General features: G+C 40.5%; 1 protein-coding gene across 2 annotated transcripts in view; it reads left to right on the forward strand.

Moving 5' to 3' along the window:
• CLIC5 (chloride intracellular channel 5) overlaps positions 1-22,198 on the forward strand; it is a 78,331-nt gene extending 56,133 nt beyond the window's left edge. The window contains exons 5-6 of one of the 2 annotated variants that reach the window (XM_071742138.1): positions 16,806-16,987; positions 19,246-22,026. In XM_071742138.1, the coding sequence (XP_071598239.1) occupies positions 16,806-16,987; positions 19,246-19,413 (350 nt within the window). In that variant the 3' untranslated portion in view covers positions 19,414-22,026. Of the gene's footprint in view, positions 1-16,805; positions 16,988-19,245 lie in introns of both variants that reach the window. The other variant, XM_071742139.1, reaches the window with a different exon arrangement.
• The last annotated feature ends 3,349 nt before the right edge of the window (positions 22,199-25,547 follow it).

Raw genomic sequence — 25,547 nt, forward strand, 5'->3', positions numbered from 1 at the left:
TTGGGACCAACATTAATGCTTTAGGCTTTTTGCATAGATTTTTGAAATGCCATATAAACATGTAGGTATAAATATCTATTTATGTGTATGTGATTGTAAGGACTGGATGGAGGAGGTCTGCATGTGGCCTAGGGACTGCATATGATAGAGAGAAGGATTGGGGAGCAAAGTGGATGAGGTCTGCTCCACTTGTTCACTGAATCATCCAGGTTGGAAAGGAGCTCTGGGATCATCAAGTCCAACCCTTGATCCGCTGCCACTGTGGTTCCCAGACCATGGCACTGAGTGCCACTTCAGTCTCATCTTAAAAACCTCCAGGGACTCAGAATCCACCACCTCCCTGGGCAGCCCATTCCAATGCCTGATAACCCTCTCTGTAAAGAATTTTTTCCTAACATCAAACCTAACCCTCCCCTGGCAGAGCTTAAGCCCATGGCCTCTTGTCTTACTGAGAGCTGCCTGGGAGAAGAGCCCGACGCTTCTTTCAGGGAGTTGTAGAGAGTGATGAGGTCTCCCCTGAGCCTCCTCTTCTCCAAATCTGATATGTCTCAGCCACATTTACTAAGTGAAGCAGGTCTATAACATGAGGGGCTGCATTGGTGGCCTTCAGGAGCTTCACTGACACCGACACTTCCCTGTTGGCTGGCGCCCAACACTGAATCCAGGACTGGTGATTTTCTATTGTCTGTCCCTCTCAATTTTTCTTCTCCTACTCTTTCACTTTATCTTTCTCTTTCCTAAAACTATTAAGTAACCACAATTTTTTCCTAGGTTATGCAGCTTTAACATCCATGTATTAAGGTGTTTTTTTTGTGATCTAAATATTCAGCCTTTGTGATTCACAGCCTGACCATAATAATCGAAGTATCTGCTTTTCTGCTTTTATTCCTTCTTATAGATATGTATACATACATACATACTTGTGGGTGATTTGTTTTCCCTAAGAACTGCTCAAAAATAGCCTTTAACTGTTAGACAATAATTTTTTTTTTTTTTTTTTTTTTTTTTGTGGAGAAACAGACCTTGAGTGTAGTTTTACCTTAATCTGACCAAGGGGTACTCAGGGCCTGAGGGGGAATTGTTTAGTTACCCTCAAAGGGTAACTTTGCCCTCAAAGGGAAACCCTGGCCTAGGATGTGGAATATCCAGTTTGAGTGAGGCCACAGGATGTGACAGTGATGTCCGTGTATCAACTTCACATTAGTTTTTTTCCTTCTTCCTCTTTAGTTGCAAAATTGCCCTTTGCACTGCAATACCCCACACTTCACCAAGGGCAAGAGTGGGACAGTTTTTCCTATCCCGTGGTGATACTAAGTTTTCTCTGTCATGCAACCAAGGAGGACTAGAAACAGCTATTAAAATATTTTTTAGAGAAAAGGACTGGTTTTGTGACGGACTTTCTAGCTGTGAGATGTCTCAGGATGACAGATCTTTTACTGCAGCATTTCAAAGCACAAAAAAAAAAAAAAAAAAAAAAAGAAAAAAGAAAAGAAAAAAGGCTATTTCAGAACAATTTAAACAAGTTTTTATGGCTCCCTCTGAGCTGAGTACTGTTGGGCTCGTGGTAGCGAATGTGCCTGGCAGCTTTACAAAACCAGCCCTAATATAAAAAATACCCAATCTTTAAAACATATGTAAAATAGCTTTTCTGCAACATTTGTGGCACATAAAGTACCAAATACATATTGGTGAGTGTGATATAAAGCTTTTATTGCCATTCATTGGGGATGACCCATATAACTCACTCGTGATATGTTAATAAAATCGTTCTCCACTCTGTCTCTTTATAAAAACACAGATGTAAAGACCACTAAAACAGTGGTGATAGCTGTGTGCTAACTTGTTAAGTAGTGCCACAAGTTGCATTTATCACAAGTTGCTTTATCTGCTTTCTGCCTGGTAATCAGAGACTGACTCTAAATTGTTTAGAAACAGCAGTTTGCAAAATAAGTTTGCTTGAGTAATAACTTTTTGAAAGTTCTCCTCAAAATCATGCTGGCTGGAGTCCCAGAGCCATCAATATTCTGTCTGGTACCAGTGACAGCTTTAAGAACTGATGTCTTTTGACCTGCCAAAACTAAGAACTGAATTTTTATGCCATTGGAAGGAAGAATTTTTCATTTTAAAAAAATTATACAAACCATCAACATAGCTTCATAACTATGTACCTTATGAGGGAATGTTTCTGAAATTCCCTATCGTTTTGGGTTTTTTCCTTCCTCTAAAACTTTGCTAACTAAGGTGTGAATATTTTTTGATGGAAATGTGAAAAATAATATTTGAAAACAATACAACACTAAAACTCTATGTAGATCCAGATGTGGTCAGACTGCAAGCCCTCTGAGGTAAGGACTTGGTATTCTTGATGAGCAGTCTTAGAGGCAGCCCTTCTGGGGACAATAAATATTTACAATTAATACACTAACAATTTTTTGACTCATCTGTGCTGAGGTAGATTTGAAACAATAGTGAAACATAGGGAGGGCTGAAAAAAATGGAAGGGTATGTCCTTTTAGATAAATTCAAGACAGAGAAAATGAAAAACTCTAAAAATCATCTGGCAATATATACTACAGTCAAGGATGTTAATGATATGCTCAAATTAAGACTTGTTCTCAAACTTTTGCTGAATCAGGGCCTATATGCACAGGCCAGGCCTAGCCTGAAACAGGAACAGTAGCTGGCAGATGCTCTTCTTTAAGAGGGAATTATTTCCCCTGTGTGTTTGAATATTCCTCCAAGTGCTGCTGGCTTTACTGGGATGCTTTGTTCTGTTTCCCAGCCCAGCTCCCATGCTTGCACACAGGAGCAGTAGCACAGCTGGAAGTGGATTAGAGCAATCTGGCAGCAGCAGCCCTGGGAGGAATTAAGTGCCTCACCACTGGAATGGGAGGCCTCGGTTGCATTATTATTTAGAATTGAGTTTTAAATTCATTGCTCTATGGTTTCACACTGGTGGGTAATTCCCCTCGTTGAGATATCCACGGTGCATCTTAAGGACGTTCTCCACAGCAAGGACTTAGGTGAAGTTCTGGCCTTACTCAGTAAAGTATCCCAAAGTATACAAACTACTGGCCAGATTGAAGAACCCAACTGTTTTAATTGTCCTGAGAAGATTGTTCACAGGCTTATATTTAGCTGTTGTAGAGCAAGCTATCACATGATAGAGAGCCCAGTGACTGGCTCCTGGAAGTCAGTTTGCAAAACTGTGCATGACTTCAAAGGGAGAAGGATTGGCTTGGAATCTGTTTTTCCCAAAACAGATTTTTTGTTTTATGCATTCAAATGTTCTTCATAAAATAACAGGGGAGAATGAGACACAAATGAGAATCAGTGCTGCTAATTTTCTCTATTAAGCCAGATCCTTAGTAGTTGGCCATTAACTCGCAAACAGTGCCGGGAATAAGATGATTAAATGCAAATTGGAGGCATAATTCTTTTCTAAATATCCTGATTCTTCTGATTGCAGAAAAAAATTTCAGAATCTCATGGAGCTTGAGGCTAGAAGAAACTTTGGGTTATTTGCTATGACTTGCTGCAAATCACATCCTAGTCAATTTTGCCCATTGAGCAAGCACATTAATATTTCATCCTGTAGAGTGTAATTTGGTTTGCATCAGAGCAGAGAATAATTGAAGTGCCTTTGATGCACAATGCACCTCCAAGGAGGGAATTTAGTGGATAAGAGAGAACCAGCTGGTGGTAATAGCTATTGCATATTCTGCATCTCTGAGGAAGGTGAATCCCAGTTAATCAGCTGAAAACCAAATATTCCTGGCCCTTAACCTGGAATTAGGATGACTGTGAACATGTGAGGAAGACACCTACTCAGCAAAGCTTTCTGCTCTGCTCCAAAGCATTAGTCCAACAGATCTCATCTCTAGCAGAGAATGACCTGATGGCCATGGATAAACCCCATTAACACATCTGACTAATTGCATACTGGGAAAAAAGACACTGCGATCTTTGCAAGCACCTTACTTCTTGAAGCATGAGATTTAATTATAAACATTATCTCAATGTTAAGTAGCAAATTGTCTGTGACATGGATGGTGGTACAATCAACACACTCCAAGACCAAAAATATTGATTTAGGAATTTTAAAATGCCATGACCTGCCCATGTGACTCTGCTGCCCTCCCAGTTTATCCCATTCCTGCCAGAACTGGATTCAAGCCTGCTTTTTCTGTCGCTTTACAAACACCCCAAAAAGAATGACCACCTCCCCCTCTCTCTTTCTTTTGTTCTTTAAACAGTTCTTTGGTTTGGCAACACAGGAAGCTTGTCCCAAACCCAACCATTAGACCCTCTCACACCTTCATCTGTAAAGCTGAAGAGCTCCCTCTCACTTCCCAAACGTTTTGTCCATGAGTGACCATCTGTGCACCTTGGCCTCTCAGCCTTCCCTGCAATAATCTGAATAAACTCCTCAAACCTGAGATTTTGAGGCTTGGTCCCAGTCCCTGAGCACTGTCTTTTTGTTCTCCTTTGACCTCTTACACCAATTTTCAAAGCCTTTTTTAACTGGGGATACCAAAACTGGGAAAAATGTTCCTAATACTTATTGCAACAGTAAAGTTGCAAAAGAGGGAGAATGCCCTCCCTACTAGTACTTGAAAAATTTTTATAGCTTCATAGATAATTATAATTCTTTTTGCCTCTGCTCCTTTTAGAGAGGCTAAGTTCAGGCATAATCATGATGATCTCTAAGTCATTTCATGGGGCTTGAAACAAAAAAATCTGCAAAGCAGAGAGACAATGGAAAAGATTTAAGATGTGAGTCATTTGTAAATCTCATCGTCTCATGTTTTTTTGTATCTAAGTAACAACTTTTGAACACAAAGGGCAGAAAATACTGGAATCATTAAACCAGAACAATCTGAGACTGAAATTTGCTAAGTGAACTGAAGGATTTGAGAGCTCAGGAAGTTTTAAAACTCCATCCTCGGGCACTGCTAGCTGCACATTGCTGCTTTTCCCTCTCAGGTGTCTTTACTTCAGTACTGCTGAAGTTAAATCATGAACCGAAATATGTGGAGTGCAATTAAGATTATCCTGGTATAACCAAAAGCAAACTTTATTCCTGTGTATTCCTGGGACTGAAAGAAATTGATGTTAAAGGTGCAAGCACCAAGGGCCTGCAGAGGAGCAATTTTCTTTGTTTAAATAGTAGAACACAAGGGGTCCCCACAGCACCGTCTCTAAAGCCCGGCTGCACTCTACCAAATTTTGACTTGACTCTTATTTTAATGCAGTTGGTTTTTGTAGTCAGTTAATGTGGTTAGTTTTAATTTGTTAGTCCCAGAATCATCTTGTTTGTTCTGTGCTGGTAAAACAAAACTTTACATTCAGAGTAAACACACAGCATCTCAAATATCAAGATACTGGAGTGATAATCTCATACTCTAAGTATGTGTGCTCATAATCTGCAGGGTTTGATGTGCTGGGTTTTTTTCTGAAGTTTCTGATGCAAATCAGCTGCTGCTTGTCTGCAGTTGGTTTAGGGACACCTGCAGAAGACTAGCACCAAAGGGGTCAGGATTAGGCCCCTGGGGACAAGCTTTAGAAATGATGCTTGTCACTTCAGTGCTGCTACAGAGGTAGGATGATTTGTGAAATGCAAGTTAGGTACTGTTCTTCCTGGGGCACTTGTAGGCCAGTAGTTTTACATCCACTTGCTTCCTGCCCTCAGGGTTGTTTGGACTACTAACAGACTTGGAAATTAACCCTTCTTTTGGTGTCATTTGAACACCTGGGTTATCTTCTTAAAAAAAAAAACAAAAAACCCAAAACATTTGAAGGTGTTCCAATTTCTTTCTTCATGATAACATTACATATATTACATCTATTTCTTGCCTCCACTGTAAAACTGTAGAAAAATGGGAAGGGGGAAGGAGGGAATATGAATCTAGAAACAAATCAAAACAAATTTGCTACAAGCGTGGAACTTATGTTTAGTCTTCTTTAATTTGAAAGTAGGACAGATGGCATCCCTAAAACAGAATGATGCTTCTTTGTTTTGTTGTATTTGCAGTTTATCCTCCTCAGCCTGAAATGTATCTCCATGGCTGGTAGAGCACTGCTTTTGCCAGAGTAAAGTTTGTGGCTGAAGAGTGCTATTATCCTTATATTATATATAGGAAGTTGGAAGGCATAGAATTAAAATACTATACTATAATATAACATTTTAATATATTTTAACATTTATATATATAGAAAGAAGTCACTCAATTCTCCTAAATCCAGGTAACCTCTTAACCCTTGGATCACTGTACTCTGGCTTAGTAAAGGGTGCCTGGAATGTCAAGATGTCAGCCTCTCTGAGACTGAGACAGACCTTCTGTGGCATTTTGAGAGAGGTCTGTCAAAATATCCCCAAATTTTGGGATGATACTCTACTTGATTAAAGCACATCATCAAGGTTATGTAGATGGGGAGGGGGGGGAAGGGGAGTAATAAGGGGGGAGATCCTTTCACCTAAGTTTGTCTGTAAGTTCTACATTAGTCATTCAGTACTCCTGTCTTGTGATCAATGGAGAGGGACATTAATTAATTTCTAAAGGACAGTTTGATTTGTCATAAAATATGGATCTAAATCTGGGAGAACTTCCTTTAGAGATGTCTGTTTTTCATTGCTATCCACAAAGGAGACTTCAACAGCTAGTTTGGACTAATTGCCTAACACTCAGATGGCTAAAGTTAGGCAAAGGGAATCTTATCCAGAAGTAAATAAATAGAATTTTGATGAGTCTCAATTTCTAAGGCTGCTTTGGGTATCTAATGTCTATTTTTCAGCTCTATGTTCCTCTGAATTCCGGCTGAAGTGCTCCTGGTGTTCAGAACCTCTTTTTTTTTCTCACCAGATATACACAGCACACATGTGCCAACACATTTGTAAAATATGTACCTATTTATGCCTGGTTAAACCACGTCTGAAAGGCAGCCCATGGCTTATGTTGTGTGGCTGTTTCTGTGTGTGCCCCCTGTGTCAATGTGTCTTCTCCCATCCCTGAACCCTGGCCACGAGTTAAACTCTTTTTTTAAGTCCCACCCTTGACTGAACCAGAGTTATGAACCCCTTTCTCCCAGGAGAAACCCCTAGCCTGGAAAGCAGAGTTGATGAGTAAGAGAGACTAATTATTTCTCCTACTTACACAGCTAGGTATTCATTCATTAAGTGAGTCGAAACAGATCACAACTTTTCAGCGTGGTTGTATGGGCATCTACCTTTGTTGTGGGAACGTCCTCAAGTCTCTGTTCCAGTGAATATTGAATTAGTTATCTAGAGTGGAACATCTTTAATAGGAGAGGTGACTCAGCCCAGAAACTCCCTTTTACCCCAGAGTGTCTCTTCTAGTGACTGCCCACTCATCTGCCTCTCAATATAGATGCTGCTCAGAGCTGGGGATTTTACAAGGCAGAAACATGCCTGCAAAGGATGTTGCAATGCTCAAATTGGCAAAGTACTTGTCCTCTGGGGAGTAAGCCCTAATATTTAAGTCTCTTTAGAAAAAAAAAAAAAAAAAAAAAAAAAAAAAAAAAGGGAGGTTTTATCCTACATCACTTAGGTGAACTGTGAAATTATATTCAAAAGTTAGGATTCATCTTGCTTAACTTCACCTCTCTGTAAGTCAGATATCTAGTCTGAGCTAGTCCTTCAGGCTTGGTCTGTTATTCATGCAGAGAGAAGGGCATGTGTGGAGTGAGTCAGACCAAGCTTAAATTCCTTCCAGTATCTGAAGAGAGCTACAAGAAAGCTGATGAGGGACTTTTTAGGATACCAGGTAGTGATAGAACTTGGGGGAATGCATTCAGAATAGAGGAGGGGAGATTTAGATTGGAAGTTAGGAAGAAGTTCTTCACCATGAGGGTGGTGAGACGCTGGAACAGGTTGCTCAGAGAGGTGGAAGAAGCCCCATCCCTTGAAGTGTTCAAGGCCAGGTTGGATGGAGCTTGGAGAAACTTGATCTAGTGGGAGGTGTCCCTGACCATGCAGGGGGGTTAGAACTGGATGATCTTAAAGGTTGTTTCCAACCCTGAAAACTCTATGACTTTCTGATTCTAAATCAGGTGTCTCAGGTAGTTGGAAGGAATTGCCCTCTGGAGATGCTCAGTGTCTCTGAACAGGGAAAGGGAACCTACAGAACCAGCTGGGACTGGAGGGACACCTGACTCTTAATGGCTAAACAGAAGAAATCAAGGCAGCACTTAAATCCCAGGGGTTCTGTGGAAATTGCAGGGGGGAGATAACCTGTTCAATATGTAATACAGTGGTGAATGAATTGCAGGCACAGCTCCTCCATGTAAGTAGGACTAATCTATCTAAATTAAAGTGGATAAATAATAAATAAATAATGAATGTATAAACAATACTCTGTTGAGCCTGCCTGCAAAAAAATGAGCAGGATGGAGAAAAGAGAGAGTGAAAATATGAAGTCTTGGTCTTTAATCAGACTGTCAGACTAATAGAATGATATTATTTTCTTACCTTAAATTGCTGTTTCTTAGGTGGTTTCTCTCTCTGACCAGAAAACAGTGCTGGGTCTTATATCAAACTCTATGAATCTGGAAGTGATCAGGAAAGGTGGTTTGTTTTTTTAAAGGGAAAATAAATCTCAGATTGTTTGTGTGAGAGGGTGAATATTTATGCACTGTTCCCCCTTTTCCCTCATTGCATATTTCACCAAGTTAATTTTCATGTGTTACAGGATAAATCTTACTGGAGGGCAGTGGAAGAAAGCAGTAAAAAGGAAAAGCATCAATCAGTGATCCAGGGTAGCAGCAGGAATTGTTGTTCATTTTTGTACATGGATCATTGTTTGTTGAACTTGCCTGGGCTTGACAATTAAGAAACTTGCAGTTCTGATGAGGTCAGTCCCAGGTGGTTGCAGATGATGGCTACAAAAGTCATTATGCTGCTGGGCTTTGATGACTTTGAGGCCTTTCTGTCACTGTGCTTTTGGTGGTAGTCACTTATGAAGAGGGCCATATATATTTTACTTGGGCTTGGAGAAAATATTTTGTGACAAAATGTTTATTTGACAAAAAAATGGCGTGGGTGGTGTGAGTAACCTGGGTTATTGGCAAACGTGGGTTGATTAGGGTGACTAATGACTTGTTTTGAGTAGTAAAAATGTTTTATCTGAAACCTTTTGAAACAAAAGGTTAAAAAGCTTCTCTTTTTAATTTGGAAATTACATGTTAATTTTGAAGATTAGAAACATTTAAAAGTGATGCAAAACTTATTGAATGTTTAGGCACGACTGACTTAACCAGCCTTCCCACACCACAGCTTTCTTTTTGTTTTCATGTTTGTTTGGAAATCTTGTGTTATTTTGCTTTAAGTCTGATAAAAAACTTGTACTGCTTTTGCTCTCTTAACATAAACCAAATAGTTTTTATGTTCAAATGGGTCAAAGAATCATACTTGTTAATCTTGTGCCCTCCATGCTTTGAATCTCTTCCCATAATAACTCTCAAGTAAAATCCTCGTTCTGCAAAAGGTTCCACTTGGACACATAAAATAGGAGTCATTTCACCTAATTTTAGCTGTTTTAAATTTAGGTAACCAGTCTGCCTGTTCTCAAAAAAAAAAAAAAAAAAAAAAAAAAGAGAGAGAGGCTTCTCTAGTGGTAATTCAGCTTTTCCTAGGCTACTATTTTAGGATGGAATGATTTGCCTTCCAGTGGCTTCTTCAGGCCACAGAGATTGGCTTTTATGTGCTTTGTCTGCTTTGCTATTTCTCCTCATCCCAGGATTAAACAAGGAAGGAAATATTTGGAGTTCAAGGAAGGGGAAGAAGAGTCCTTGCCTGACCTCTGCAAATGCTGTGGGTGTGGGCAGTCTGAATCAATTTTGCTTTTTCCAAACCATTTTTGTTTTACTACTTTCTAGTTACTTTCCATTTTACTTCAGCCTTATTTGACCCACAGAAAGTAGGGATGGAAACGACCAATGACGCTGGAAGTTTTATGGCTGATATTATTTAGGAGGTCATATTAACTGATTATAAAAGTCCCTTTTGGCTTTCAAAGCTGTTGGAGAAATCCTAAATCCTCTGAAGTCAACAGCAAAACTTTCATGGGCTTCAACATGGCCAAAATTTCACCCTGGGTACCTAGTAATGAATTCTCATCAGCTGGCCCTCCTCTTGACTTGTAGGATTGCTCTATGCATTACATTTTCCAATGTTTTGTTCAGTCCTGTTGTAAGCACTTCAAGACACAAGGATTTCTCTTTGTGCCCTGGAAATAGTTGCACAGGCTAATAGCTGAAGGAAGTTTTTGCTTGAATAGTTAAGTCACAGAGCCAAAATCTGTTCTTGGTTGAACTGGAGTAAATATGGAATAGTTTGTTGACAATATGGAGTTACTCCTTTTTATGTCAGTGTAACCGAGAGCACAATTTTGCCAATTATTAACTTTTGTTACGTTATTTGTGTTTCTGTGCATGTCAGGATTTGTTAATCTCATTGTTCAACATCAAGTAACCTTTTGCTGAAAACAGAGCGTCATTGTGAATTAGGTATCATCAACTAAATTGAACCTCACCCTGTGCATTTGACAGATGGTAATACATTCATTAAGTGTTCTGTGGTTGCTTTGAGGTTGGAAAGTGCTATTTTTCTGGCTTCTAACTCAGGATTCTTGAGCAAAGTTTTATAAAAGCATAGTTTTTAGGGGAGAAGGAAAATCACAGAGCTCGTGAGGTTTTTTTTTTATTAAAATCTTTATTTACTATTGGTGGGATGACATGGCAGGAATGTGATTTCTGTAAGTTGACTTTGGCTACGTAAATAGTCCACAGCAGAGTAAAGAACATTCAGAGAGATGGTTCCAGCACTGATTTTGCATATACACAGGTAGAACTTCTTGCTATTTGAAGTTACATTAGATACTTTACTGTGGAGGCAAAGGATGCTACTGCCTTTGTGATCAGTGATTTCACTGTCCAGAAAGATGGTTTCCAGGAGTTCAGACATTGCATCTATTGCAAAGGTAACCTGATGACAGTACTCCTCTCACAGACCTGCTCGTGTTTCATAGAATCATAGAATAATTAGGGTTGGGAGGGACTTCTGAAGGTCATCTGGTCCAAACCCTCTGCAATAAGCAGGCACCTTCAACTGGATCAGGTTGCTCAGAGCCTCTTCAAGCCTCACCTTGATATCTCCAGGGATGAGGCCTCAACTAGCTCCCTGGGCAACATGTTCCACTTTTTCACTACTCTCAAGGTAAAGAACTTTTTCCTAACATCCAATCTAAATCTACTTTTCTCTAATTTAAAGTAATGTAGATTTGAGATCTGTGAATTCATGCTGGAAGTCTGCAGACTGGAGATGGAATTGGAGGTGGACATTTCAGAAGCTGTACAGAGACACATTCTAAGGCATAGAATAGAATCATAGCATCATTTATGTAGGAAAAGACTTCTCAGATCATTGAATCCAACCATAAACTCAGCACTGCCAAGGACACCACTAAACCATGTCAATAAGTACCACATATACACATCTTTTACATATCTCCAGGGATGGTGACTCAGCAGCTTCCCTGGGCAGCCTGTTCCAGTTCTGAAAACCTTTTCAGTAATGACATTTTTCCTACTATCCAATGTAAACCTCCACTGGCACAATGTGAGCCCATTTCCTCATGTTCTGTTGCTTCTTATTAGGAGAAAAGACCAATCCCTATCTCACTATAACCTCCTTTCAGGTAGTTGTAGAGAGTGAGAGTCTCCCTTCAGCCACCTTTTCAGCAGGCTAAACAACGCCAGTTCTCTCAGCTTCTCCTCTCAAGATTTCTCCTCTGAACCCCTCCCAAGCCTTATTGCCCTTCTCCAGACATGGTCTGGCACCTCAATGTCCTTCTTGTAGTGTGGGGCTGAAAACTGAATGCAGGACTTGAAATGTGTCCTCACCTGTGCCAAGTACAAAGGGGCATTCAGTGCCCTAGTCCTTCTGGCCACACTATTTTTGATGCAGGCCAGGATGCTGTTGGCCTTCTTGGCCACCTGAATACACTGCTGGCTGATGTTCAGCTGGCTGTCAACCAGGTCCTTTTCCTCCTGGGCAGCTATACAGCCACTCTTCCCCAAGCCTGTAGCATTGAATGGGGTTGTTGTGACCTGGCCCAAGTGCAGGACCTGACACTCAGCCTTGTAGAACCTCATGCAGCTGTCCTCAGCCCATTGATCCAGCCTCTCAGATCCCTCTGCAGAGCCTTCTTACCCTCAGGCAGATCAAAACTCCCTTCCTAATTAAGTGTCATCTGCAAACTTATTGAGGGTGTCCTCAATTCCCATCACCCAGATCATCAAGAAAGATGTTAAAGAGAACTGGCCACAACACTGAGCCCTGGGGAACACCACTTGTGATGGGCTACAAACTGTGTTTAACCCATCCAGTTTTTTATCCAGCAAAGAGGGTTCCACTTGGTCTTGTAATATTGAATCCTTCATCCTGACATTACCAAGGCAATCCAAGGCTGAGATTGGACACTTCAGGAAAAGTTCTCCACTCAGCTGACTTAAGCATCACCTAAATCAAGCATAGAAGACTCCACTGCCTACAGAGGTGTTTAATTTAAAACTACTTATTTAAAACTACCATTTAATTTACTCACTTCAGGGAAAATTAATCCCAGCAATTGACTTGCAGTGGAGCCTCGGCTGCTATCAGCAAACCTATTTAGTTACTTAATGATGTTTCCAAGAGGATAAGTTGCCAAGGAAATTTGCTCCTTAGACATTTCTGAAATTCACTGTGGGTAGGACGTTTGCAAGTGGGGAATTAGTCACTTTTTAGTCAACCACATCTGTTTAAACGTCTTCATTTGGTCCATTGCTGTGGTATCCACAAGGCCCCTGCCCTGGTGAGTGCCTGCTGTCCCTGTGTTCTTGGGGGACAAAATATATAGTCATCCATTTTTTCCCAAAGCAGCCATGCTATGAAAGGTTTAAAATTAAATCTTTGGTTTTGTATGCTGGGTTTGGCTCAATCATATGAAATACGATATCTCTTTCCTCTTTAAGAGTCCCAAAACCTTGAGAAGATGTAGGACATCCTGAGGAGGCTATAGTTTTGCTTATAGTTTTCTGAGTTTTTCTGACTTTCACCTGTGGCCTTCAGTCACAATCCACTGAATGAAGAATTACCTATGGGAAATGAAACACTTCAACAGGAGAGCTGCACAGCTTAGCTGGTACTCTACTGGTGAGGTCTCCTCTGGCAGATCTGGGCTGACTTTTGCAAAAGCATTTGAAACTCAGTCATCCACTTTCCAGAATACTGCTCTCCCTATACACCTAGTAAAATCACTACCTTTCCCCCAGAATGTTTTGTAAGAAAAAAACTGACCTCCTTTTGATACCTCTGTCTTCTGAGGGGTCACTGGTGGATTCAAATATAAGGTGGATCCTCCCACCCATGCCAGTGTTAGACACTTGGCTCTCTCTGAGATATGGGCCTTATATGGGCCCTCTGAGATATGGGCCTCTTGCTTCAATATTTTTGAGACTTTTTTACACATCTTCCTACTCTGAGTGGGGATTTCCCTCAAGAAACCTAAGACTTCAAATCATAAATCTAAATCTAAATCACATAAATCTAAATGTGTCAGGGCATCTAGAAATTAGCATTTGCAACATGTTAAAAACCTCAGCCTGTGCACCTAAACTCCATTTGAAATGTCACTTTTTAGGATGTTAATTTTCTTAGCGTTTCAAAATTCCATCTCTACTCATTTGGAAGAAAGGCACTTCTCCCTCATCCACTTCTATTTTTATGGCTGTTCCAAGAGACTTAATAAGATCAGAAGAGTTTTGATTAATAAATCAGTGTCATTGGGTTCATAACCAGTGATCCAGTTCTTGACTGTCAGGTTATGAGGTGGTCCTAACCTTGTGATGATTTCACCAGGAGATCTCAGGATCCTGTGGGTTCCAGCAGAGCCTGCAAATTAGGTCATGGGTGCATTGAAGCCTGAACACACACATGTTTCTGGCCTAAAGCTGTTGTATGCCAGTGCCAAGTATGAATTCAGATAGATGTTTTCCCCACTGTCACAAATAGGCTTCACTCCAGGCATTGTTTTTGAGACAGCCATGACGCACTTTGATATATCAAGAAAAAAAACCAAAAAAAGCCAATCCTAATAAGTTGCAGAAAAGCTACTTTAACCACATCTCACCTGATGCTCCTGCCTCCCTACACACACTTAACTGACCCATGGGCCATATAAAGTAGTGTTGGTACTTCTACAGATGACTCAGAGAACTAATGGTCCTACTGGGTGAAGGCAATACTGAAAACACTCAGCATTAAGCCTCTTCTCTAAAATCTGAATGTGCAAATTGATTTTTAACAAAGCAACTCAATTCCATTGTCTCTCAATCGATTCATTGTAAAAGGACATAGTCTGTGGCTGACCAAGGGAAGGAGAACCATCTATTCAACAGGTGCTACGGGTCAAACCGAAAAGAGATTGCTAAATCTTGTGAGTGTTGCCACATGGGGGTATATTACAGGCTATGCTGTTATTACCCTTCAGCAGAAGTTGTGGGGGGGAGCACAGCTGCAGACGATTAGAGGCTACTGCCAGCATCTGACAGCAGAATGTCAGTGTCAAAATTCAATTTGAATTGATTAAATAAGGGATGGCAATGCTTTTTTATTTTATGGATGGCAGCACTTCAGTCGCTTTAGATGCTCTGCTTTCAGAAATGAAATTCTTTCTCTCCCTGCTATGTTTGTTGGGGTGTTTTCACTTGGATCGCTGTCATTTCCCCAGTCAATCAATTAAGCCAGGGTTTGCCACTGTGTCTAAGAGCCAGCCACAAAAGAGCTGGGATGGTTCCCTGGGGCTTGGCCAAGAGGCTTCAGTGGGAGCAAGACATCAGGCTGCTTAATCTCTCTCCCACCACTGGCACAAGGTTTAATGGATGTTAGGGCAGCAGAGAAGTCATGTTCTGTGGTGTTCAGCTCCTGCTCTCTCAGTGGCCCTCTATGTGCTGCCTTTCTCTCTGTGCCAAAAACACAAGGGGGGCTGACAGCAGAGCCAGAGGAGCTACCTGTGCCAGCAAGCTGCTCTGTTGAGGGCAACCTGCAGCCTTTTGAAGGCTGGTGTTCTGGTCCATAAATATATTTATCTCCGCAGGCCTTGTAGAGCTGCACTGCCTGAGTAACCTGATGCAGTGAGTAGTCTCCCCTTTAGTTAAATGGCAGTAAGTTACTCAGAGATATAAGTTTTTACAGGATTAGGTCTTAAATGCTGACTCCAGGCCAGGTCTGTAGCAGGGATAAATCACTGCAGGTAATTTTCACCAGCTGAAATTATGGCCCTAAGCCTGTGACTCATGTTGTTATTTTTTCACATTGTAAATTCTTGCTGTTTCTTATTTATATTACTTTAGCACTTTGGGGCACTTGTCAGGGGCCAGAACCCCACCGTGCTTTTCACCCTTCCAACAGAGATACAAAAGCCCCTTCTTGCCCCAGGATGCTTTTAAATAACATTCAAATCTGCCTACAGTCATTCAGCTTTCTTTGAGTGCCTTGTGATCAAGTTTTCCTATTATCCTGCTGCATGAAACCCCAAATTCTTTGCACAGGTTGATATTTTCAAATAAAAAATTACACTCTGCTGTATAGTAGGTCTGAGTGGTATTTTAAGCCTGCAATTTGTTGGAGCCAGCAGCAGTATGAGACATGGTCTTTAGTTATTGAAATAAGAGGTCCAAAAGTCTCTCCTATGAGATGCTTGTTTTGAGACACATAAAAGAGACAACTGAATTAAATCACAAAGAGAATTTGCACCTAAGTTGAACCTGAAGTGAAGGGAATTTTACAGTGGCTGAACGTCTCATTTCTTTTGTGCAGCATTGTATTTAATTATTGTTATATTGCTTTCATTTCAGCTCTGTGTTGTCCAGCTCCATAGAGTTCTGGTTAACATCTCTGGCATTATTGCTATTGCCTTTAATTACTCTGGAAGGGGTTTAAAGTAAGATTACAACTTTTTATAGCTGAAGTAATGCTAGAAAATTCCCATTTATTATAGTCTTACCTAACTGATTAAGAAATAATGTGGTTTCATAAAGATCTCCAATTTACTTTGTGATGACCTCCACAGACCAGAAGAATATGATAGGGTGTATGTGTGTTATTGCTATATCATCCAGACAAGCTGTTCTTTCCTTCCATGGGCTCTTTCACTATACTGGATTTTTCTGTATGTTTGTTAGGGTTTTTTTCTCTTTTTGTTTTATTTTGGTTTGAGTTTTTTGTTTTGGTTTGGTTGGGGTTTTTTTGTGGATTTTTTTAATTCTTTTTTTTTCTGCTAGTCAGAAGAAAATATGGAATGATAGAATGCCAGGTTGGAAGGGACCTGAAGGATCATCTGGTCCAACCCTTCTAATACTATACTTTAGATGAGATGTCTCAGCACACTGCAGAGCAGAGACTTAAAATCTTCCAAAGTGGGGCAATCCCTCACTTCCTCTGAGAGACCATTCCAATGTTTGACTGTCATGGTGAAAAATTTACGTCTTGTGTCCAATCAGAATGATTCCATGTAGCCCAGCTGTTTCCCAGGTCCCCTTTTTTGACTGCAAGATGAGCTTCACCCTCAGGCAGACCTTGCTGAGTTATTTTAACATCAGACAGCGCAGGCATTGGAGGAAAAATTAACAACAAAGACATGGTTCTTGGGTTTTTTTTCCCAGATACTACCATAGTCTTTGACAATGGGTGTTTCTAAATAATCTTTATTTTCCCCTAATCAATTATTCATTACTTTTTGGCAAAGCCCTTGAAAGAGGCTTGGTGAAGGCTCTGAAGAAGCTGGATGACTACCTGAGAACCCCTCTGCCCGAGGAGATTGATGCAGATAGCACTGAGGAGGAGAAAGTGTCTAAACGAAAGTTTCTGGATGGAGATGACCTGACTCTTGCTGACTGCAACCTTCTGCCCAAACTCCACGTTGTCAAGGTAAAAGATGTCACAAAATGGCCAAACAAGCCTTAGCTGCCAATGGAGTGCCCTGCTCTGACAGCGTGAGCTAAAGCCAACATGTATTTCAGCAGAGGCATCTTAAGTCCTAGAAGAGAAGAGTTTAAAATGCAATTTTCATCCTTAGTATTTCCTGTAGGTTAACTTAAGCAACTTTATATTTGATAAGTAGGGAAATTGTCCCATAGATAATCATTGCCCAAGACAATATTAAGGTCTAAGTATCCCATCTCTTTGTTTTTACCCTGCCGCAAGTAACAGCATATTTCATATTAATTAGTTGCCATTATTCTTAAGAGAGATGTCAAAATTTTAGTCAGTTCTCACCCATTTGTAATTTAAAAGCAGCAGTCCATCTTTGGGGGGATTATTTGTTCCATCTGGGATGTCACACAGAAAAGTTAATGAATCAAAGTCACCGCTGAGGTCCAGGATTTAAGATGTACAACGAGCGATGCTATAGTGCAAAGAGTATACATCATCTTGACTTCTAAATGTTGAATTTATTTAATTTATTGGATTACATGTTTCTTTAGAGTAAAGCAAGTACCTGGCAGACCTTGGCAAGCAAGAAAGTTAGGAATTAAAGCCAAGTCATGTATCTAATTTGACTCCATGAGCCAAAATATAACTAAGCTTGGGAGCTGACTGGAAAAAAAAAAAAAAAAGTAAAAAAAAAAGTGCATAAGTCTCCAGGTAAGAAATGTGATAATATCCTCACAAGTTTAGCTCTTTGTTTGGCTCATCTTCATTGATGACATTAGAGTCAGGCTATACAAAATGAATATGTGGTCTCTTCCAGGTTCCTGTCTCCCTGGGATGAAATGAAAGATGTCAAAAGAGAATTCAAATATTTCTTACTCAAGCACAGACATAATATATTACTTGCAAAGCATTTTACAGATGGAAGGAAAGAGTAAATTACTAAAACTGTTTCGTTTTATGGAAAATGTGCAAAATTGTGAAAATCTTAACTTACTCAGCAGGTTTTACTTTACCTATGGGTGTATGAAACCTCAGTGAGGGCAGTGATGCTTAATTAATTAAATGCAGTTTAGGACAGGATTTGGAGTTGCAAATACCAAGTGAATCCTGGTAGTAAAACCAAATCACAGTCATTTTTGAGAACATGAGTGTCCTAAGAAATCTGAGATGGAAAACAGCTCGACCATGTGCTTTAAAAATCAATTGGAACTCTGTGGCACATATGTATGTAATTTATGCCCAGCAACTATTTTATACTGTCAAAAAAATTAGAGATTGGAAGCACTCATTAAATCAGCTAATCCATCCCTTCCTATCAGCTAGTTCATTCTGTCACCACAGGATTATTCTATATGGTATATCCTTACAAGAAAACTAAAATATCCCAATCCAGCAAGCTACTTAACCAAGCAACAAGCTTCAAGCACAGCTTAGCTCCTTTGACTTTGGTGGGCCTATACGGGTGCTTAAAATTAAGTATGATGTGCTTAAATATTTTTCTGAATAGGAGCCTGAGTGTTTTTAGAAATCAAAAATTTCCCTTGATGGACAATTTCCCAGTCTACCTAGTCTTGAAGTAGCCATCCTCCCCCAGTTTATCCTAATACTCCTGCTTTTAATGTCTGCTTGGTTTCTCACTCATGGCACCCACACCACCCTGAATTTTTTCCTTGCATGAACTTGCTCACAGCCTTCCAACAGCTGTAGATGGTGACATCCTCTGCCACTGTTGGCCAGGCAATATGTTACAAATATAACTGTAGAAATATACTATATATAAAATATAGTGTTAAATATATACCAAGAGAATAGTCAATGTGAAAATATGTTCTGTATTATTGTTACTAAGCCCTTTCCTTTGAATATATCTTTCTTTTTCATAAATCAGCTAATGAGCTCTTTCTAATGTGATATCTCAGCTTTCAGCAGTGTACATAAGACTGGTAAAAACCACCAGAAAAAAAACATGGTAAGATTAATGAAATTCAGTTACCATAAAAGTCATAATTTGGTGACTATTAATTTAGAGTGTCCTTAGGACAAAGAGCATCCTTGCAATATAGGGGACAATCAACAGTCACTCCTCAGGCTTCTCTATATCAAGCCCTTGAGTCACCAAGCATTTCTCTCCTTTGCTATTAATTATGAGACTAGAAGGAGTAGGAAGCCCTCCAAAAAGGAATCTGAGGACATATCACCAACGAGATGATTTTTTTTTTTAATTTTCCCCCCTTCTTTTATCTTTGGTTTAGATTGTTACCAAGAAATACCGCAACTTCGAGTTCCCCGCAGAGATGACGGGGCTGTGGCAGTACCTGAGGAACGCGTACGCCCGGGATGAGTTCACCAACACCTGTGCAGCAGACAAAGAGATTGAGCAAGCATATGCAGATGTGGCCAAGAGGCTCAGCAAGTCCTAACTGACCTCAGCCCTCGTGTCTCAGTCTCCCCTTTTACAGACTCTTCTCCTTATTGCCTTAAGATTTACTTTCTCATTGCGCTCTCTGGTTGGCATCCCTCTGACTTCAGCTCTTCAGGTGTATTGGTCAGGGACTAATCCACTTCTCACTGGAGAAAAGAGAAAGCAGCTCTAGCATGAGGTGTGGAGACCTTTTGAAATCTGACCCTAAGATCTGGCTCAACTAGTGTTATTTGCAATCAGTATTGGAAATGAGTGCACTTCATTAGTTTTCTTGTTTCATGTTGAGGGTGTGTTGCCACCTGTATCCTTTGGCGGGTTAGAGATCAGCTGAAATTTCAAATAAGAGAGTTAGGAACACATAGATCTGGTTCTTCTGTAGCTGATTTCAAGGATGTTTTTTCTCCTGGTGATATTGAGATCCCTGAGGCAAAATATAAGAGCAAGAGAGGGGAAAAAAGAGAACTCGACCCTGAAGAAGAAATGCCAGTAGCAGTTATATTTAAAAAAAAACTCTGAATATTCTGTCTTAGAAGGCCCAAGAGTTTATAGGGTGTTTATTTTTAACTTGGCGCAAGAGGGGGAAGCCTGAGTGACTATGTCAGACTTGCAGATGCTACTTTGCATAAAATTTGCATGATGCCGTTGGATCCAAATGTTTGAAGTGAAAGAGGGTGAATGAGCCACTGAGCAGGCAGCCCTTGGAAGAGTGGGGCTAGTGCCAAAATGCCCAGTGGATCTGCTAGTTGGTAGAGAGACACAGACACAGCAGTAACAAGGGCAGCATATTGACTCCAGCAAATAGAGGGAATTGGCACAGCTCACCAAACCACGTAAGATATTGTTGTCTTGACTGTATGGTTGCCAGTTCCTTGATAATTGCTATCTTGGGAGACTTGGATAAGCAGGAGAAAGCTGTCACTGCACACAAATCCCAGGCAGGGAAAGAGCTTTCTTCACGTTGGGCTCCAGATGGGTCACTTTAAAACACTTATCACCACCAAGTTTGCTCTGAGAGCTTTAAAGGGGGCAGGCTAGAAGAGAGAGAGGCACATTTCCAGCCAGAAATTCAGCAAGTGTGCTTGCAGAAATCCATGTATGATGCCTTGGTCCTGCTCATCCAGGTTATACTGATCCAGGTTACACAATTTGTAATTGGGATTGTTTTTCTAAAGCTGACTGTTTTCCTATGTCTAAAGTGTCTGCTTGACACAATCTCCTTTACACTAGTGATTATTTGTGCATTACTTTAAGAAACTCAGAATGACACCTCTTTTGCATGAAACTCCAATACCCTGACGTGTATGAGGGTGCACAGGGCTCTTCATTTTCAGTTTTGGGGGGATTTAGGATTGTTTTCAAAGATAAAATAAAACTGAACTGTAACCCAATGGGGCTCCCCTTCTGATCAGAGCTGTGAGAGCTGCACTGATTCGAGGGGACCCCCAAGCTGTGCCCATAGGGATCCTTGCAGCAGGCTGGTTTGCAGCCAGGGAGCTGGAGGATAGGAGACAGCACTGAAAGCCAAGCTCTGGGGTGTGATGCTGATGACAGTCTGAAGCCATCCTGTTGCTTTGGTGGGACTATTCCATTTCCACACTAGCCCAGCTGGGAGAGAATGGTGTTCATTGACCGTGAAGATAGTTTGTGGTTTTACTATTGTTTCACATGCAATGGTCAATTTGTTCCGAACTTTCCAAAACCTTGGAAGAAAATCTATGAGCTCCCAAGTCTTCCCCTGGTATGGGCTATGTTAGCAATGGCGAGACTGGAGGGCAAAGGCTTATGCTCTTGAAAATATTGCTGAGAGATCAGCTGGCTCAGAGAACACTATTAGCAGCCAGAAGAATCTAATGAGATTAGAAGTGTCTGCACAAGCACATGTGGCTTGTTAAAAGCATTTCTTCATGAGATTGGAATTATTTGTGATTTTTTTAAATTTTTTTTTCTCAATTAAGGCATTTATTTATTTATTTATTTCAACTGACTCAGTCCTTCCTGTCTGTCTTTTTTGTTTCCACTCAGCACACCAGTCAAGATGGCTCTGTCTGTTAGAAAACTGTTCTTAGCCACGCTCTGCAAATTCATTTCTAGTGAAAATCCTTCTATCCAGTTAATGGTCACTGGGCTTTTCTTTACTTCCAACATGATTTGGCTTGGACCATGCTGATCAGCAGAATCTACATTTCTCTCAGTAGTCTTTTTCCAGGTTTGGACCTCAATAATTCACTTTGCTTGATCACAGTTACAGAGAATCTTTGCATGAAGATGCAGAGGCAGACACAGGTTCTTGCTCTGTGCTTACTGTATTTAGCTCCTTAAGGAACATTACCAAAACATGCAGCAGGTCTTTCATACAGGGTAAGTGAACCATTTCAGGGTCTTATCTGATTTCTGTCTCTGAATTCTCACCAATTTACCAAATCTGGTTCTGAAATGTTCTAATGTGTCATTTTCCACCTTTGCTAGAAGAGGGCCATATCACAATCAGTTGATCTCAGCGACCTCAAATTACATTTGTTTTTAAAAAAATGTTAAAAAATGCTAAGTCTTATACCAAAAATAAAACAAGCTGTTAGTGCAATAAACTTATTCTGAGACGATCTGTCTAAAACCTTTTTAGGATTTCATTACAAAATATGAAAATCCCCAAACTGCCTTTCTTTTAACTAATAATTTAAAAAATCTTCGAGAATCTTTATTTTTCTAACAGTAACCCCCCAAATTTTAGATAAAATGTATGAATGGGTATGAAACAGAATAAAAGGAACATGAAACTGCCTTCAGCTACTGTGCCTGTTCTTTGTGAATTCAAGTCTAATTCTGCATCCCAATGTTGCATTTTACTCATAGCTCTGTTATAGTCTGATCCAAGACTGCAGACAGGTTCAGGCATTCCCTGACCTTTGTTTTGGATTGAAATCCAAGCTCATGTTTTCAGACCTGTAACTTTTGCTCACCTTTGTGCTTTTTAGCTTTAGCCATAATCAGAAGCAGGAAGTGCTGAAAATCCTACATAGAAAAGTGTTTTTGTAAGATTTTGGTCTCACTTCTCAAAACTCAGGATCCATCACCAGTGAGCTATTAAAGGGCTCCAGACTCCTTTAGGCAGGGTATTTTTGGTGACCTTCCATTGTATTTAGAATTATAAGTAAGAAATATTAATCATACAGGATTGCATATCTACATTGGCAAGGCAGCATTTCTGAAAAGAATCTAAGTGACAAGACAGACATCACAGATTTACAATAACTTTGTTCATAAATTTCTTGCAAGATGTAAAGAAAGACATAGTGCAGAGGGGGAAGAAGCCAACAATGTGGATTTAATCATCTACATTTCAGAAATGCAGACCAAATGTCTGTAAAGATGTCCATTTCATCCAAACATTTCTTAGATATTTATTTCAAAGCTCCCGGTTCAGTCAATCCAACACTCCATTCATATTGGGGCTAATATTGATTTTTCTTCTATTAGCAGTGGCATGGGAGTGGTAGAGGATCCCAACCATTAGTTACTCTTATTTTCTCTTAAATTGTTTGAATTGTCCAGAGGTCATCTTGCTGCACAGGTATGACCAAAGGAGTATCTGTTTCCAGACTATTTAAATGAGGGTTTCTGACAAACCTTTTTTTTTTTTTTTTAGTTATATAATAAAATTGCTTTATGAAGTCTAGTGTAGAATATAGAGCCATGGCTTATACCTATGTTTGCATCAGCTGAAAGGCCACCACCATGGAGGAATGACACTCTGTATCAGGGAAACTGCACAACTTTGTGCCCTACAGGAAAGCTCAGCTGAATTGTACATATTGGTTTATTTTGAATATGCATTTATTTTATTTTCATCCCATCTTTCTTCCTCTTTCACCCCTGCTCAAATTCAGCTTCAAGTTATCCATAAGCATTCTGCCATCTCCTCAGTGCTAAGTAGCAGGGTTCTCATGGATGGGCACACTGGGAAGTGTCTTTAATCCATCCTGTGGCATAAAGTCCTAAGGCCACTGCTTCCAGCTCTGCTCCCATCACTGTGCCAGCAGCAAAGGTGAGAAGCAAGTAGATCCTTTCTGCATGGACTGAGTTTTGCTTGTTAGCTGAGTTTAAGGTATTGCAAAAATTTAGTCAGTGGAAATATGATTTATGTGAAGCCCCAGAAGTACATGGAAACATCCACTTTTTAACGTGCATTGTTATTTTAAAGAAACAACATAAAAAGCAAACCCAAAGTTTTGTGTTCTCCTTCAAGTGTATTCTTTTAAACAGCAGGAAATCTGCATTTGTTTATTATTCTGTAAGATATAGTAATTATTTTTTAATTGCTTTTGATATTAAGGAATATTTTTTCCAGTAAGATTTTGACTTTCTGCTGAATCTTTCATCTCTTCATTAATTTTGATGTCTGCAATGACTTAGTAATTCCAGAGGAGGCAGGAAAGCTGTGAAGCTTGTACTTGTTGAGAAGTTGATGTAGGTAATGATTTTTTTGAGAAAACAGTATTAAAAGCATATTTTTAAAAAATGTGTATTTTCATCAGGGATACTTTAACTGAGAGTGATAAACTGTTTGGTCTGGACTGCGATTTTCAGCACAAACCTGAGCAAGGTGCCATGTTAAGGTGGCTTTGAATAGGGATTTCCCCAGGATACACAGAGATATTCCCTCTGAATCACAAAATTTTGCATTTCCTTGGTCGGGAGGGATCTGATGGTTTGAATTGGCACTAAACCATGACAGCTCACTAATCAGGCTGAGAAAAAGGGGGTTCCATCCACTTCCTTTCACTTTTAGGTCAGGTACAGGGAAAGCAGGAGAAATCTCTTTTATTTCCTTGCCCAACATCCCAAACTAGACTCAAGCTCTAGGAAGGCACAGAAATCCTGTCCACTGATTGTTTATGAAGCTTAATCACGTTTTAAGGTTTGTTCTAAAGTTCTGAAGAGCCCTGTGTAACCACAGGGCTCAGTTATTCAGTTCTGATCAGCACAGCAAACATGTTATTCCCTTGCTGTCCCAAATCATTCCCCTTGGACCGTTTATTGGAGAGATGCTAAGGCTGAAAATACTCCAGAGGATGCACTTGAGTGTGGTGGCCTCTGAGCTGTGCTTATCAGCTCAGTAGCTCTGCATGCTGGCATTGTTGCAGCTCAGCAGGTTGTGCCTCTGCTGCCAATGCACAACCCATGGCACTCTGCTGGGAACCCGCTGAATCCCAGAAAAGTAGGGGATGGAAGGGACCTCTGAAGAGCACCTCATCCAAACCCCCTTGCTAGAGCAGGATCACACAGGAACACGTCTGGATGGGTTTTGAATGTTTCCCAAGATATTTGACCACCACTCTGGGCAGGTCTGTGACCCTCAAAGTAAAATGTTTTTCCTTGTAAGTTAAACTTCCTGTGCTTCCCTTTGTGACAATCACCTCTTGTCCTGTCACTGGACACCACTGAGAAGAGTCTGGTTCCATCCTCCTGACCCTGCCCTTTAAATATTTATCAGCACTGATGAGTTTCGCCCCTCAGTCTCCTCCAGGCTGAACAGATCCAGCTCCCTCAGCCTTTCCTCACATGGGAGATGCTCCAGTCCCTTCATCACCTCAGTGGCTCTGAGCTGGCTCTAAGCCTAAATGCCAAAGCTGCTCAGGCAGTGGTGGTGCAACCACGATGAAAGGTTTTGGTGCCACCTTTCCTGCCGCCCCGCTCCCTGGCTGTGGTGTGTTAGCAGCTCAGCTGGGGCCATGATCCAGCACTAATGAGCATTTCTACTTTGCAGCATGTGAATAGAGACTACTCATGTGTTTAATGTTAAACATGTGCTTGCCTGTTTGCCTGGAGAGGGGCCTAAAAGTCATGACAGAAAAGCCTACATTAATGAAGAGCGTTATTATTCTCTTTCCTTTGAAATCCGGTGGCAGAATTCCCGGTGGGGGAATTCCCAATAGGAATTCCCAGTAGAGCCCAAGGCTACATAAGCACAGAGATTTTTCAAGTGGGAAGATGTCCTTAAAGAACAGAAAACACACAAGGAGAAAAGGAAGCAGTAGTGATCTGTAGAGTCATCCTGCAGAAGCAGGACAGGGGACCCAGATCTGTCCTGGTGGCAACTGGAGGGACACCACCAGTGGTGTCAGGCTCCATTCT

This window comes from Heliangelus exortis, chromosome 3 (assembly GCF_036169615.1).
Source record: "Heliangelus exortis chromosome 3, bHelExo1.hap1, whole genome shotgun sequence".
Classification (NCBI taxonomy): Eukaryota; Metazoa; Chordata; class Aves; order Apodiformes; family Trochilidae; genus Heliangelus; species Heliangelus exortis.